Source organism: Brassica napus, chromosome A4 (genome assembly GCF_020379485.1).
Source record: "Brassica napus cultivar Da-Ae chromosome A4, Da-Ae, whole genome shotgun sequence".
Classification (NCBI taxonomy): domain Eukaryota; kingdom Viridiplantae; phylum Streptophyta; class Magnoliopsida; order Brassicales; family Brassicaceae; genus Brassica; species Brassica napus.
This window is the reverse complement of record NC_063437.1, coordinates 9,056,895-9,072,827: the sequence shown is the minus strand read 5'-3', so window position 1 is coordinate 9,072,827 and position 15,933 is coordinate 9,056,895. Positions and strand designations below refer to the sequence as shown.

Below are 15,933 nucleotides of genomic sequence, written 5' to 3'. Positions count from 1 at the left end.
TAGTGTTTTTGATTTGAAGTTTAGGATTTATCCAAGGGTTTAAGCTTTACCCAAGGGTTTAGGATTTAGAGTTTAGGGATTAGGGATTAGGATTTAGGGTTTAGTATTTTGCTGAAGACGGTAAAATTATATTTTTTAGTTACTACTTTTTTTAATTTATTTACTTTTACCTTTTTATTTTTAAAAAATAATATAACTTATAGCTTGAGAAAATATTTTGTTTTCTTTTTTAAAAAATTTCGAATATAAAATAACACAATCCTATTGGTTGGTGAACCTAAAGGTTCACCCTAGAAAGTGAACCCAAGAATAAGTCATTTTCAAATAGGACTCTAATTTAATAGATTAGATTACTCAAAAGTATAATATAACAATACTACAACAATATGACTACAGCCCATTGAGAACGTATCAAACTGGACCACATGATATATCATTTTCTAAGAAATCTGATTCATTTATTTGAGGTCAGTGTTTGTTTCTTTTAAATTTTGCTAGATTCAAATCATTTTTTGTAAAGACTATTTCCAACTTGTTAATAGTGGGGTTTTAGGTTCTTACCTAGTTATATCGGATTCTTAATTAAAAAAAAAAATCATTTAATATGAATCAGATTATATACAGAGCGTTGGATCTACTAGTTTGACCATAGGTCTGGGTCGGATATAAAAACAATGCATGAAACTCAAACATTATAAATGAACAACATTTAAGTTCTTTGTTTTATAATAAAAATTTATAAACTCATGCAAATTTTATCAAACTGGCCAACAAAAATATCTCTTCACTTTGAAAGAACGGGTCAAAAATAGTATTAGCATCTAAATCGAATAGGGATAAAATAGTGTAGTGTGATAGTTAAAAATATGATAAAGATATATGAAAAGAGAAACTCATTTTTGATTTAAAATCGATAACCCATATTGTTACTACATTTCAATAATGAGAATATATTGTTCTTCAATATTGAATATTAATACATTTCATTAAATCTATTTCGAAAAAGCAAACATTGAAAAAATGATAAAAACATAATAACTCAATTGTTAAGACTAAAAAAATAGTAGTAGTTTTAAATTAATTATGGATCAATAAGTGAAAAAAAATATGTGCTTTCTAAGCGTTGGTCAAAATCTAGTTATCATGTTTAAACATCTAATCTATTAAAACAGAGTCCAATTTTTATCTACTATTAACAAGTCATACAAGGACCATCTAAAAAACTACTTAATATGACATATTTCATTATTTACATTAATAATAAAGCAAATATAAATATAAATTTATTTTTAAGTATAACAAATTATGTTGAGAAAGAATCTAACAAAATCCTACCAACTTTCTAAATATTTTTATAAAATAACACTTAATTAATTTCGTAAATACTAATATAACTTTATAATTCAATGTTAATTAAAACTTTATTATAAAACAAGAATATAAAATTCAATACTATTTTATATTTTTTTTATTTATATTATGTATTATATTAAAATAGAAGTATTATATGAATTAAATATGAGTAAATTTATCTATTTTATTTTTAAATTTATCTATTTTATTTTTAAATTTATCTATTTTATTTTTAAAATAGTTTCATTTAAATAAATTATCACTCATCATTAAAATGTGTTAAAATTCGTAAACTATATTATATTTTTTAGAAAAATAAATTTATAAACATAAATTGATTAACATAGGTTAAACTTTTATATCTATAACTACATGTTATTTTATTTTTTTATTTTGAAACTCTCAACAGTATATTGTTTAAAAAAAATAATATACAAAATATAATAGTTTATAACTAACCTTTAGTTCATATATTATTTAAAAATATGTTATTAGACAACTATGAAATTTTAATAATTCATTCAAAATATTAATGACAAATCAAATTTTAATTATAAATTTAATATTTATATTAATTATAAAAATATTCTGAGAGATATATAAAAATCTAACCGAAATTAAAATTATTTATATAAAATAATGTATTAATTTAGTAACAAAGCAATTTTGAAAATCGTATAATCTCCCTCTTCAAATATAGTTGTGTAATTTTCCAAACACTTTTGACAAAATATAAAATTTTAAAAATAAGTATACAAACTTAAAATGATAATGTTTTAAATTTTTCAAAAGGTATAATCATAGATAATAAAGAATAACTTCTTGAAATGTAACAGGAAAAAACAAACTATGCTATAAAAATTAAAGTAATCTAATATTTTAAAGTCTTAATTTAATAACAAAAATAAAGAAAACTTAATATCATAACATCCAAAAAATATTTTATATCAATAAAATTTACTAAAATAATATGATGGATGCTACCATGTATACAATTTACTAATATAATAGATTTATATTCACAATATATAACACTAAAATTAAAATTATATACTTAAAATATTTATAATAAATCAAAAGTATACATTCATAAAATGAAAAATATAAAATCTAGTTTATATTAAGCAACTCTCTCATTATTAAATGAAATTCACGTACTTATAAAAAACAAAAGAGGTTTCTTCTGTATCCAAATATTTGGTTGATAAGAGCAGAGGCAACACTATGGATATTCATAGACTTCTACAGTATACATCATAGGGAAACAAGCGCTGGATAAACAACAAAACCTTGTTGAAGAGTTGTGTATGGGTTACTAGAATAGTCGGTTCTGGGAAAAGCCTTGCCCTCCAATTTCTTAATGGCTAATATACCTAGGTTGCAATTGCATGGTCCCCAAATTGTAAAAAAATTTATTAAGATTTTCTTTAAAATGTTTGTGGCTCCAAAGTACATCGAGGACATGCATTGCATATACACAGTTTTTGCTTTTGCGCACTATATAAAACGTTTTGCTGAGTTTTTGATTTAGTAGTGCTGGTGATGAGTTAGCTTTAAGTATCCTTATATGTTAAATTATACTTGCTGATCTTTCTGGGTTGTGAATATAAAAGAAAAGATCGATAAGTATTCGCGGCATATCACGGGAGTTCAACATTAAACTGCAAGTTAATGGGCTGCAGATTTATTGCTACTGTAAGATCATGCAAAGTAGAGACACAAGACTTTAACCAGAACTTTATTTTCAATGCATGGTCCCTTTAGTCTCTAAAGTCGTGTGTCTCTACTGTGCATTGTTTACTCAGATCAAGGGGAAGGTGAAACTAAGTGGTACACAACCGCTTGAGACATACCAGAGTAAAACACACAAAACATTGGAGCTTAGGAGTGGCAGAAGTTTTATGTCCATGGAGATTATATCTGTTCTGTACCTGAGCTTTTGACTTCTCACTTTTCAACTTGATGTAAATAATCAAATACAGATTTTTTTACTCGTTGGTTTGTCTAGTGATTCAGAGAAATTAATCTCAAAGAACATTCTTCTTCTTCTGGCTATAAAATAAGAAGTTCAAAAGTTACAAAATAGTCAACGATTCAACCTTTTTTCCATTCCAATAATCTTATTGAAGATAAAATGTATATAGATAATGATTCTATAAAAATCAAGAGCAATCAACATCTCATATTAACTGTAAAACGCATCTGGATATACACAATTTCACAGAAGATTTATATGTACAAGTGATTTCTCTCTGTATTATTTTATCATGCAAAGACTCACTGCCTCTTTTTATTCTCTTAGCCAGTTTCATCAAATGCCATCACCTGCAATAATTAGATTGCAAATTGGGTAGGTAAGAAAGGATGATTAATTCTATATGACTGCTGTTAAATTCTACACGATTTGATCTAATTTAATATCTATGAAGGAGACTGATGGCACATTCCACCAAACCTTAAGTTTTGAAACATTTTAGAAAGCAACAAGATACCTTTCCACAGACGGGGCAGGTTTCACTTCTCTCCATCCATTCATAAATACAGCTAAGGTGAAAATGGTGAGAGCATTTGGTGATAATCTTTGGATTCTCTGGCGTGTAATCTGCACATCACGAAATGGAAGATTAGTGATAACCAAATATTACCTCAAAGTACTAGCAACCTCTGCTTCAAGATAAGTTACATGAAATCACAAGAATCAACTAAAGGTTGCAATACGTTCTTATGTGGCCTCTAGAGAGTATCGACACAGTTTCGACCTCATTATTTGACAAAAAGCTATCCTAAGAATGCATCTCTTTATACTCTTCCTCATGAGGTAATAAAGTATCAAGAGAAACATATAAAGTGAATTCAAAGAAACTACTAATGTACCATCAAGGCAGGTTGGGCAGATATCCTCATCATCCGAATCTGCGTAAGAAAGCTGTAACTTCGACTTTTCATCGGTGGGTGAACCTTTTGAATACGCTTCTTTCGAACCATCTTCGTAACCAGACTTGTTCCGTTTGGCTCCACCTCCAGAAACTTCAGAGCTCATTTCAGTATCACCTCTTAACGGTTCTGCTTCTTCCCCCGAATGGCTTGATCCCTTAGCAAAACGGAAGTACCTAGGATCAGCATCGTAAGGCAACGGCCTCGGAGGAGAGTGATAGACATCAGAGAGAGATGAGTCATCAAATGAAGTTGTGGAACTCATCACTGTGGCAGCCTCCACAGTTGAAGGTATTGGATGCATTCCACCTCTGTTAAATATCGATGCATACTGCAAAAAACAGGTGCATACAGCAATAAGTAAACTTTCATTTGAATTACAAGTAATACAATATAAGGAGAAGAAGAACATACCAAACCCATGAAACTCTGGAGGAAGCAGTTAAGGCAGGGACAGTTCCTAGACATTGAAGTGTTTGGATTCGCATAGCTCTCAAAGAGATCAACTTGAAAGCAGCAACAGAGAGCTCCCATGTTTCCAAGCAAACAGAAGCAAATTTATAATGAGAGAGAAGCTAATTCCACAGAAGATGTCTCTCTGCCTCCCGCAAAAAAAAAAAAAAAACAGAACCTCTCCCTCTCTCTTGTCCTGTAAGAGAAACAGATTTTTTTTAAATGAATCAATTGGAACAGTTATAACAATTTATTTTTTTTTAAAAATGAGACTCTGCCGTGGTTTGAGGGTAAAGATTCATTATTTTTATATTCGATCATCAGAATCAATCCGATATGGGATTATGAGCTGATCATTTAGCTTAAGAACAAAAGGGTTTTTTTTGGAACCGATCCTCTTGATCATCAAAAACATTTTTTGTTAAAGAAAACAATGAAAAAACAGAGGAATCGAAGAGCACCTTTTGAGATAAGAGGCTTGAGAAAATCCAGAAGCACGGAGAAAAATTCAATGAGAATCTGTTGACTAATTAATCGATTGCAAGGTTCTCTAAGTTTGGTCGGAAAAGTGCAAAATGCTTTCTTTCCTGGAACGATTCTCTCTTCGTATGTTTTGTCTTCTTCTACCTTTTGATCCATAGGTTTTTGGTTGAAACTAAAACCAGGATAACTAATTGGTTTCGGAAACCATCCCTATACTTTCACCTTTATTTTATTCTTACCTAAATAGTTATAAATAAAATATTTACTCTCTAAATTAACCCCATAATTTTTGTATTACCAAATTCAACACAGTTTTTTATAACTACCCGAATCCGACCCCAGTTAGCCCAGTTAGCTACGGAAACAATCTTGGATTCGAGTCAAATGCTGGTGTAGAGACCACATGGCCACAAAAAGAATTCTGGAAAACACCCCTTATATTTTTATTTTTAAATAAATTAAAACTAAATCGAAATTATGGGGAAAAGACTAAGAAACCTAAAAAGCAATATCATTATTTATCCACTCACTTACAATTAACCCGACTCTACATGAGAATCCGATCCTTGTTCTAATAACCCTAGATCCTCAATTCCCTTCTCATCAACATTTTCTTCCATTTCCATAACCAACTACGATCTCTGTTTCTCATCTCCCTCTCATCACTAATCAAGCATAACCATCTTCAATCTCATCCCCAATTCCAATTTCGTGTCACACATTCACCTATTCCATAATCAATCCTGATTCAAAACCTTAAGAACCCAAATTTTATATTTTTAATTTTTATCAAAATTTCTCAATCTCATTATCCAAATCAAAATCGAAAAAATTCTTCAACCCTTTCGAAATTTCATTATCGCAAATCGATCAATTCCTTATCATTCTCAATACTCTCATATAAAACCGAAACTCATCTTCAATATACAAAATTTTCGACAATGAAGAACGAAAAGTATTACTAGTACAACTAAAACTAGTATAACTAGTACAATTAGAACATGTATAACTATTACAACTACAACAAATATAACTAGTATAATTAGAACAACTAGAACATGTATAACTAATACAAATTTACCATTAATATGGTTATATTAGGTTTTTATTTTCAGTGTGTGAATAATGTTATGATGTAACCAATGAAAAAGTTGGTTTAATCTTCTATTCTACAGATTTTTCAAAATATGTCAAAATTTTATTTTATATAATATTTATTTGGATATTTATATGTTTTACTATTTACGATAAAAATTCATTGTCAGTTTTTTTTTGCTCTCGAAACCAAAGAAGTCAACTGCCAAACCGGAAAATGTTGCACTAGAAGAGGATTAGAAGAGTATACTCCAAAATATAATATAAAAGCCATAATGAGTTGAAAAGGATACATGTTTGGTGTTTGAACTACAACAATAATAGTCCAACTGGTTTAACTATAGTAGTAGTATTTGTAGTTTAGGGGATGTTAGTGGGAGTTAGATTTATGATGATTGTTAGAATTTATAGAATCTAGTGTTATTGGTTTACACATTCTCACATTCTCATTAAAATCTAGTGTTATTGGTTTTATGATTTAGTAATTCTGTATACAATCTTTTGTTATTCAAAAAGTCTAGATTTTAATGATTCTTTAAATTTATTAAAGTTGGTGTTATTGAAAGTTGTATTCTTTACCATTTAATTCATAACACAAGATTTTGAGAATACTACTTATATACCCTAGATTCTTAGAATCATTATATCAATGTATTTTCATAGAATTTCACAAAATACAAAACTCTCTACAACTCTTTTCAAATTTAACAAATCTCTTAACTTTTAAAATCAACAAACTCTATATAAATCTTACTCCCACTAACACCCCCTTAATTGTAGCAATACTTAAGAGTAGTGTGTATTAGCATTGAGTGGTAGGCTTCTGTCCCAAAAGTTTATTTTTTTCACATGGACATAAAAGTAAGATAAGAGATAGACCAAGTGTAACCACATATACAGAAAATATATGATGCAACTTGCATTTTTTTATATAAAAAGATGTCATATCAATGTTTTCTATATTTTCATAAAGGATTTCAAATAACTTTGTATTCTTATGTTTTTCAAATTAACAAGGTCCACTCAGTATATCATAACAGTTTTAATTTACAAAAATATTTGCATAACCAAATAATGACAAGTGATTATGATATATATGATTGGTACCACTACTTGACTTAAAATATGATACACATTTAAAACAGTGATGCACATTTTAAACCATACTAAATAAAATAACAAGTAGTTGTACCAGTTTTCTAGTTGTACCGGTTGTACATAGTTGTACTAGTTTTTGCGTTGTACCAGTGTGTGCATAGTTGTACTTTGTAGTGAAATAAAAAAATATTAGTTGTACTACATAATAAATACAGTTACCTTCATGGTACCACTTATTTATGTTTACAAGACTTTGCCCGATTACAATGAAATCATAAATTTCATAAAGATACATTTCATGTATGTTTTCCAAAAATTATGTTGACAAACAAGTTAACAAACATTAAAAGTATAAGTTATATCATATAAACTTATGGAGTTGTGTAACCATTTTCAGTTTTTTTTTTCCAAAACTTCAAATAAATTAAGAGAAACTTTATGAGTACATAGGAATTGAGATATTTGATTATTTTTCACATATGTAATACTAAATTAGTTTTATCAATTTATGAAATGTCAAAGTTGTACTAGCTATACGAGTAGTGCTCATCTAATATATAATAAAAAAAAGTATATCAATTTTTTATATGTCTAGTTTTAGGGGTTGTACCAATATTTTCACATCATAGCTTTGTAAAAATATGTTTGATTCATAATAATATGGCTAATATGCTTGTTTATATCATATGTAAACCATTATTTACTAGTCATGTCAATATTGTAGACGCATATTGTACCTGAATTATAACATTTATATATCAGTTTTACCAATTATACAATTTCTTAATATGTTTATTTGTACGAGATAACTAATTGTACCTAGTCGAATGAAAGAATGAGATAAGCAAGATCATTTGGCTGTAACTGAAGAAGGAAAAAATGATCATGCGGTTGAGATTAAGAGAGAAGAGAGAGAAGGAGAGATGGATGAAATCGTGTGGCCAAGATTAAATCGTAAATAAGATGATCCGACGGTTATGGTTGATATTTCATTAATGGCATTTTCGTAAACATCATAGTCCCTTCTTTTTATGATCCAACGGTTCTGATTTAAACAGAGAAAATATAATCAAAAGGCTTATATTGTTTTTTCATTTAGGGTACTATAGTAATTTTGTAGTTATTGGTCCTTGTAGAATAAAATAGGTTTTGAAAGATTAATTTTTGGCCATTTGGTGTATAATAGAATAAAGTCCAAACATCCTTCTGCTTTTTACTTTTATTTAAAGTTACACAAACCATTTTGATTAAATACTTAAGGTTATTCTAATTTAAACCCAAATATTCTGATTTATATCTCCAACACAACTCATAATTTATTCAAAATAAAGTTTAGAGTAAGAAATACTTAAACACTACTTTATTTTTCACTCTATAATAGAGTAAACATGGATTTACTCCATAAATTTAGTAATTATTTTATTGTTTGTTCATTATTCCACTTTTCACATTATTTTTGAAATTACTACACTTTGGAGTAAAAAATGGAGTGTTAGATATGAGATTCTCTTACACAACTCGATCCAGTTACCCAAATCTGACATGATTACTTTTAGTACTCGAGTTACCATAGCTGATGAAGCAAAAAAAAAATAAAGTTTCGATTCCTTCCTATTCAAATAGGTTTGTTTGTGTCTAAATACTCCAGTCTATTGTGGATTAGTTTTTTTTGGAGCCTTGTGGGCTGGTAACTTATTATTCATGTTGATATGTGGTTAAAGTTTGGATTTCAAATATTGTCTATCATTTTTGGTGTATCTATCTAGAATATTTCAATGAAATTCATTTAGACTTTATTGTAGTAGATAAACAAGATATGTAATCTAAACTTTGCAAAACATATCACATATATTATTATATATAAAGCTTTAAGAAAAATAAACAAAAGATAAAAAGACACTCCTATCCAACTACTTCAACAATATTAATTGGAAGACATTATAAGTATCTATATTTGCTTTATTTGAACTGGACAACCGTAATTCCAATAATGTATAGACTACTTAAACAGTATAATCTCATTTGCACCACTGACAACTTAGTTATATTTTTTTAAACATTAACAGAAACCCCTATTTGTTACCAAATATCAAATTTAGATATCTACTTCAACATTGTACCAAACATGTTACCCTAACTACGAAAGAGAAGCTCGAAAAATAAATATCAAATCAAAATCAATCCAAAATAAGCAAAAGTAACCACCAAAATAAAATTCAAAGTAAAACAGAAAATTAAAATTCCATAAGTTAAATACTATAACCAAACATAATTCTTCATCACTTTCATCTTTATCTTCATTTTCATCTTCCACAACTGATTGAAAAGATGGAAGTGTCTCATCTTTACCATCAGATCCGTCTTCGGAAAACATGACTAAATAAAGTTAGGTAACCTAAGATGTTACTATAGATTGTGTAAAAAATGTAATAAAGAGAGATTGACCATTTTTATATGCCTCTTAATCAACTGTGACTACATATCAAATCTTGAAATAGTTGGTTTATGTACTTGTTTAAACCCTACGATCCAAAGTTATAAGAGGATTATAATGCTACGGTGATAGACTAAGAATATTGCAAGCCATTAAAAATAACTCACATGTCCAAACTCTCAAAATTGATCATGTTTAATCGTGGTTCTTCAAGATAAACTTGTAGAGAAGACTTGCACTAACAATGACAATGCAAAAAAAAAAAAAATCCAAGCAAATAGAAAAAGATGCATATATGTCAACAAGCCAGCCCATAATGTCGGATAATGTTTTGGCCAACCTAAACTGAATTAATCTCTTATATATTATTTGAGAATTATTTAAAAAGAGGTAACATTTTATTTTGTATTAATTAGATTTTTACCAAGCTGAGTTGTCATTGTATTACACTCCTGTTTTTAGTTAGGTTTAGTTAGATGACATCACTATAATCATTCTAAGTAAAAATTAGACACACATTTTATTCTCTAAATTAATTACATCGACCCACATGTGTTGTTATGTTATATTATTTTGTTATTTTTATGCTATGTTATTTCATTAATTTTAAATGAAGATGGACCAAACGGTCACACACGAGCGCTTGCACATACACACACAAACCATTACCTTCCACTCACTTGCTCCCATTGCATGTACATACAAACACTAACAAAATTATTACACCAGCATATACATACACATAGGCCTGGGCAAAAAAAAAACCGGAACCGAAGAACCGAACTAAAATACCTGAAATCGGAATCGGACCGAAACCCTCAAATATCCAAATGGTCCTATATTTCTATTAGAAATAACCGAACCGAGAAACGAACGGTTGCCAGAATATATTAAAATATTAATTTATATATATATATACATATAACATAATTAAATCTATATATTTTGGTAATTTGAAATCTATTAAAAGTATCCAAAAATATTTGAAGAAAACTAAATTCTTATAAAAGTATCCGAACTATCTGAAAGTATTCGGATATTTTTATCCAAAATATCCAAAGTAATTTAAAATATCCAAGATTTTTACCCGAATCATCATAATTATTCAATATTTTATCCAAAACACCCTATATTTTACCAGACTTACCCGAACTACCCGAAATAACCTAACCAAAACCAAATGAAAACCTATTTTTCTGGGTATTTTTCTGGTTCCTAGTTTTATTATCCAAACCGAACAAACCCCAAAACTATCTGAACCAAACCCGAACCGAAAATAGGTCAAGTATTACAAGGATCCTCTAGCCCCCTACCCAAACTATCTGAAACCCGAAGAAAACCAAACCGATATCCGAAATGCCGAAGCCTAATTGTTATTAACAACTTAACAAAGAAAAGAGTTAAATCACCAAAATAATTACCACACAATATTTAGAAAAAGTCAAACAAATCTAAACCAATTATTATGGATCTGCATGAAAAACTTACACTTCTATCTATAAATTAATCTCCACCTTGAATAGAAATTTCAACCATCAAACTAGTAAACATAAAATTCAAAAGAAACAATAAGTAACGTGCTTGTATCATAAGAATATCACAAAGAACAATATGTCGTCATCACAACTTGCTATTTTTTGCATCATCATGATTGCTTTATTTCCTCTTCATGAATGTATGTGTTTATATTTGTTTCCATTTGTTCATCATCTATCTTTACCAGCATTGCAATCACATCATAATATCTTTGATAATTATTCTTTCTGCCCAATGATATTGTTGTTACTTTTTGTTTATGTAGTTGTTCATGGCCAAGGTCTTAACGCGGGAAATGCAGCTAAAAAAACTTGCAAGCAAATGAATTGCAACCCTCAAGACAAAAATCGCAGTTGTTCTTGTTGTGTCACTAATTCTGGGATTCCCCTCTGGTGTCACAAGAGCAAAGACGAATGTACGCTTAGGTGCACCAAACCACTTAACCCGAGAACTTAAATAAGGAATTCTAAAAAAAAAAACTAAATAAAGTTTTTATTGAATGCCTAATATGTACCTTTTTTAGAAAACCTAATATCTTCTGTCATTTTCCATTTTATTAATAACACTGCCTTATTTGGAGTCCAACAAATTTATGCCTATTTTTATGTTTAAAGACTTTCATAACCTATGTTATACACTAGTTTAATCTATCTTCTTTTTCATTTTTTGCTATTAATTATTAAATCTTTCTTCTGATTAAAGGTAATAACTAAAAATAAATTTCTTAACTTCATAGTTTGTTATGGTAAATGATATGTTTTTTTCTATTTTCTTCTGCACCATATCACTACTACATGAGCATCTCAAGACCTCATCAAAAGAATACTCATCTTCTCAAAAGATAAACACATACACTATATTCACCAACGGTGCAACTTTTGCAAATAAAAGAAGATATTCATATTATTTTGATTCGAACAATTTTCAAAGAATTAATTTCACATGAACCATCTATAGTTATCTCATTTTTTGTGACTAGATATCAAAATTTGAAATTTCCTTTTAAGTCCAATTAATTTAAGCTAGAAAAAACTACAATTAAATAATAATCTATATACGCCCTTGATTCTAAGGTTATGACTGAGAGCAATGTCTCATTTGGCATATTCAAGTATCCTTCAAATCATGGACAGCCTAAGAAAATGTACAAAAAAGAAAAAAGAAACAATGTTTATAGATTCAAAACATACTAATGCTTCGAATGGTAAGAGTGGATTGAGCAATGTGGGACGAGTGGATTAGATATTGCACTATAGTTTAAATACAGTTTATACGAAAGAAACACATATTGGAAAACAAATAAAGTTTGGTTAAAACAAAAGCTCAAAACAATATGTGAATGGTAACATATAGAGTTACCAGTATTGAGCAAATGTTTGAATGGTAACATTTATAATAAACATTACGGAATATATATAATAAATATATTTTGAAATTTTGAAAAGGAAATCAGCTATACAATCTAAGCATATATATTATTTATAATAAATATTATATATATATATATATATATATATCCTTGTAAATTATATATGTGTGTGTCCTCGTTCAATATCTCATATTTCTGTTGACATAAACTGAGAAAACAAAATTTAATATAATATTTATTATAGTTCAAGAAAATTATAATTTATTTGATAAATAAGTATTTTTAGCAAAAATATCTTATTATCAAATAATACACAATTAAACTTTAGTTTATGTATATTATATAAATAAGATATTAATGAATGTATATGTGTTTTTTATACATTTCAATAATTAAAAAATGTCTATATTACTGTATGTCAAATTACACTTTGTTACTTTCTTTTCAGTTGAACATTTAGCTGAATGGTAACACATTTTTTCTTCCGCAGTGTGTTATTTTTATTCCACTAAAAACAGTCACAAACAATAACAGGTTATATGAAAATGTAATTAAAGAGATGTTTTTTTTAACTATAGGACCCACAAAAAAGCTTAACAAGATTTTGATCCGCACTTAGAAAGCGTTGATTTATTTTTGAAATTAAATAAATTTTTCTTATATAATTTTTATATAAGATAATGTATAGGTTTAGGTACATTTACACGGGTGCACTGAACTATACCAAACTGGAAAAAACTCAAAATTAAGCTAAATTTCATAAATAAGCGAGCATATCTTATATCTTTGGAACCGAAAAATAGAAATCAAACTAAGGACCAAATAAGTACTTAAATTTTTAAAATATAAATTATATACCTATTAAACATAACTAAACCATTAAAAAATATATACTATTAATGAAACTATATGTGGTAATAATCACATCATGTGTAAACATGTTTGAAAAATATGTCATATATTCATGGTGATTTATTGTTAGAGTAATTATATAATAGATTATGGGAGAATAATAAATGAGATTCATTTAAATTATGTAAAGTATTTATATAGTTAGAGATATATAAGGTAAGACCAAATAAATAGTTAAATCTAATGAAATGGTCAAACAACCTTGTTTAAATAGATTTTTAGGACTCCTTCCCTTTTAATAGTATAGATTGGCATCGAACCCCTCACCAGAGAGACGGGGAACAATAAAACCTACTAAGTTGTTTGTCCAACTTGTAACCACATGAAATACATATTGCATATAATCATATGGGGGCACGTGACACCATACTCATCAATGTGGGTAGGGGTGTCAAAATAGGTCATGATCCATGGGTTGACCCAACCCAAGTTGACTCATTAACCCAAATGAACTGTTTATTTTTGATCCAATAGGTTAATGGGTTAATAGGTTAATGGGTTAATAGGTTAACAAGTTAATGGGTTAACAAGTTAATGGGTTTATTAGGTTGGGTCAACTATGGATAAACCACCCAATTCTAAGGTTTGACAGAATTGGAAAATCATGAGTTTCTCAAAAGTTCAATCATTTATTCGGTGGTAAAATACGTTTCCCGCCAAACCGCAAAAATAAGTTTTTCCTCTAAAACCGCGAAAATACGTTTTTTCGCCAAAACCGCAAAAACACGTTTTTTCGCCAAAATCGCAAAAACTCGTTTTTCCGCAAAACCATATTTCCCGCAAAAACATATTTTCCTGCCAAAACCACAAACGCAATTTCCCGCCAAAACTGAAAAACCAGTTGCCCCGCAAAAACGCGTTTTCCCGCCAAAACTGCAAAACCGCGTTTTCCCGCCAAAACCACAAAACCACGTTTCCCGCCAAAACCGCAAAACACGCATTTTCCCGCAAAAACGCGTTTTCTCCCGCAAAAACGCGTTTTCTCCCGCAAAAACGGTTTTTCCCGCAAAAACGGGTTTTCCCGCAAAAACGCGTTTCCCGCAAAAACGCATTTCCCGCAAAAATGCGTTTTCCCGCAAAAACGCGTTTTCCCGCAAAAACGTGTGTTCCCGCAAAAACGTGTGTTCCCGCAAAAATGCGTTTCCTGCAAAAAACGCGTTTTCCCGCCAAAACCCAAAAACGTGTTTTCCCTCCAAAACCGCAAAAACACATTTTCTGCTAAAACCACAAAACGTGTTTTCCGGCCAAAACTGCAAAAACTCATTTTCCCGCAAAAATGCGTTTTCCGCCAAAAACTGCAAAAACCATTTTCCCACAAAAAAACGTTTTCTCATTTCGATCAACTTAGTCTTAATTTAAAAATAATTAATTATAAAGATGTTGGGTTGATGAGTCAACCATTAACCCATCTAATCTATTTAATTAAATGGATCATGGGTCAATCCAACCTATTTATTAAATGGGTTGGGTTGACTCATGACTCATTAACAATAAACCCATTTGGGTTATGGGTTGGGTTGACCCATTTGACCCATTTTGACACCCCTAAATGTGAGTATGCCTCAGAAAGTAAATGTATGATTTAAAGGAGTAATTCTCAAACATTTTTTTATAATGTAGGTTGCACATGCAATTTTGGTTGCGTTACGAGAAACAAAGTCCAACCATTTCCTTAATGGAATTGTATGCTCCTCCTTTAAAAAAAAATCACTAACTTTTATAATTCTTTACAAAGTCTTAATCATATATATGAAATTCACATTTTGGCCGAAAAAGACTCGCTGTATCAAAATATTTTATAAATAAATAATTCTTTATAAATAATCAGTAAATCATGAATGTCATACTTATATCAATTGGTCCAATATGATTTTTTTTTTTTTGACGTCAAATAGCTATCCTATTACTCAAGCTTGAGGTGGTCTGGGTAACCAGACCGGAATAGAACAACCAACAAAATGTAACTTCCTATGGAAGGATCTAGCAGTCTTAGCTAAAAAATCTGAAAACTGATTGCGCGCTCGTGGAACATGAATGATGTTGAAATCCGGAAAGCAAATCCGCAGCGTCTCTATCCTTTCCAATTCTGTCGCAAAGCTGGGCCATGCATGAGGATCTTTTATCATTGCTATCAGCTCCTTGCAGTCTGTCCCAAAGTTCTGGCACGTTGAGTGTTGAAGCATATTCTCGTCGATTGAGATTTCTTGTCCCCAACAGTTGAATGTTTCCTCCACTGTCCAACCAGGCCCATCCACATCCAGTATAC

At 29.5% G+C, this 15,933-nt stretch overlaps 1 protein-coding gene across 1 annotated transcript; it reads right to left on the bottom strand.

Annotated features, from left to right (window-relative positions):
• Positions 1-3,436: 3,436 nt before the first annotated feature.
• LOC106445930 (E3 ubiquitin-protein ligase At3g02290-like) lies at positions 3,437-5,435 on the bottom strand. The gene is made up of 5 exons (XM_013887582.3): positions 5,202-5,435; positions 4,702-4,936; positions 4,228-4,618; positions 3,846-3,955; positions 3,437-3,678 (listed from the first exon to the last, which is right to left on the bottom strand). Exons 2-5 carry the CDS (start codon positions 4,819-4,821, stop codon positions 3,652-3,654), a joined length of 648 nt encoding a protein of 215 aa, XP_013743036.2. The 5' UTR covers positions 4,822-4,936; positions 5,202-5,435; the 3' UTR covers positions 3,437-3,651.
• Positions 5,436-15,933: the final 10,498 nt, after the last annotated feature.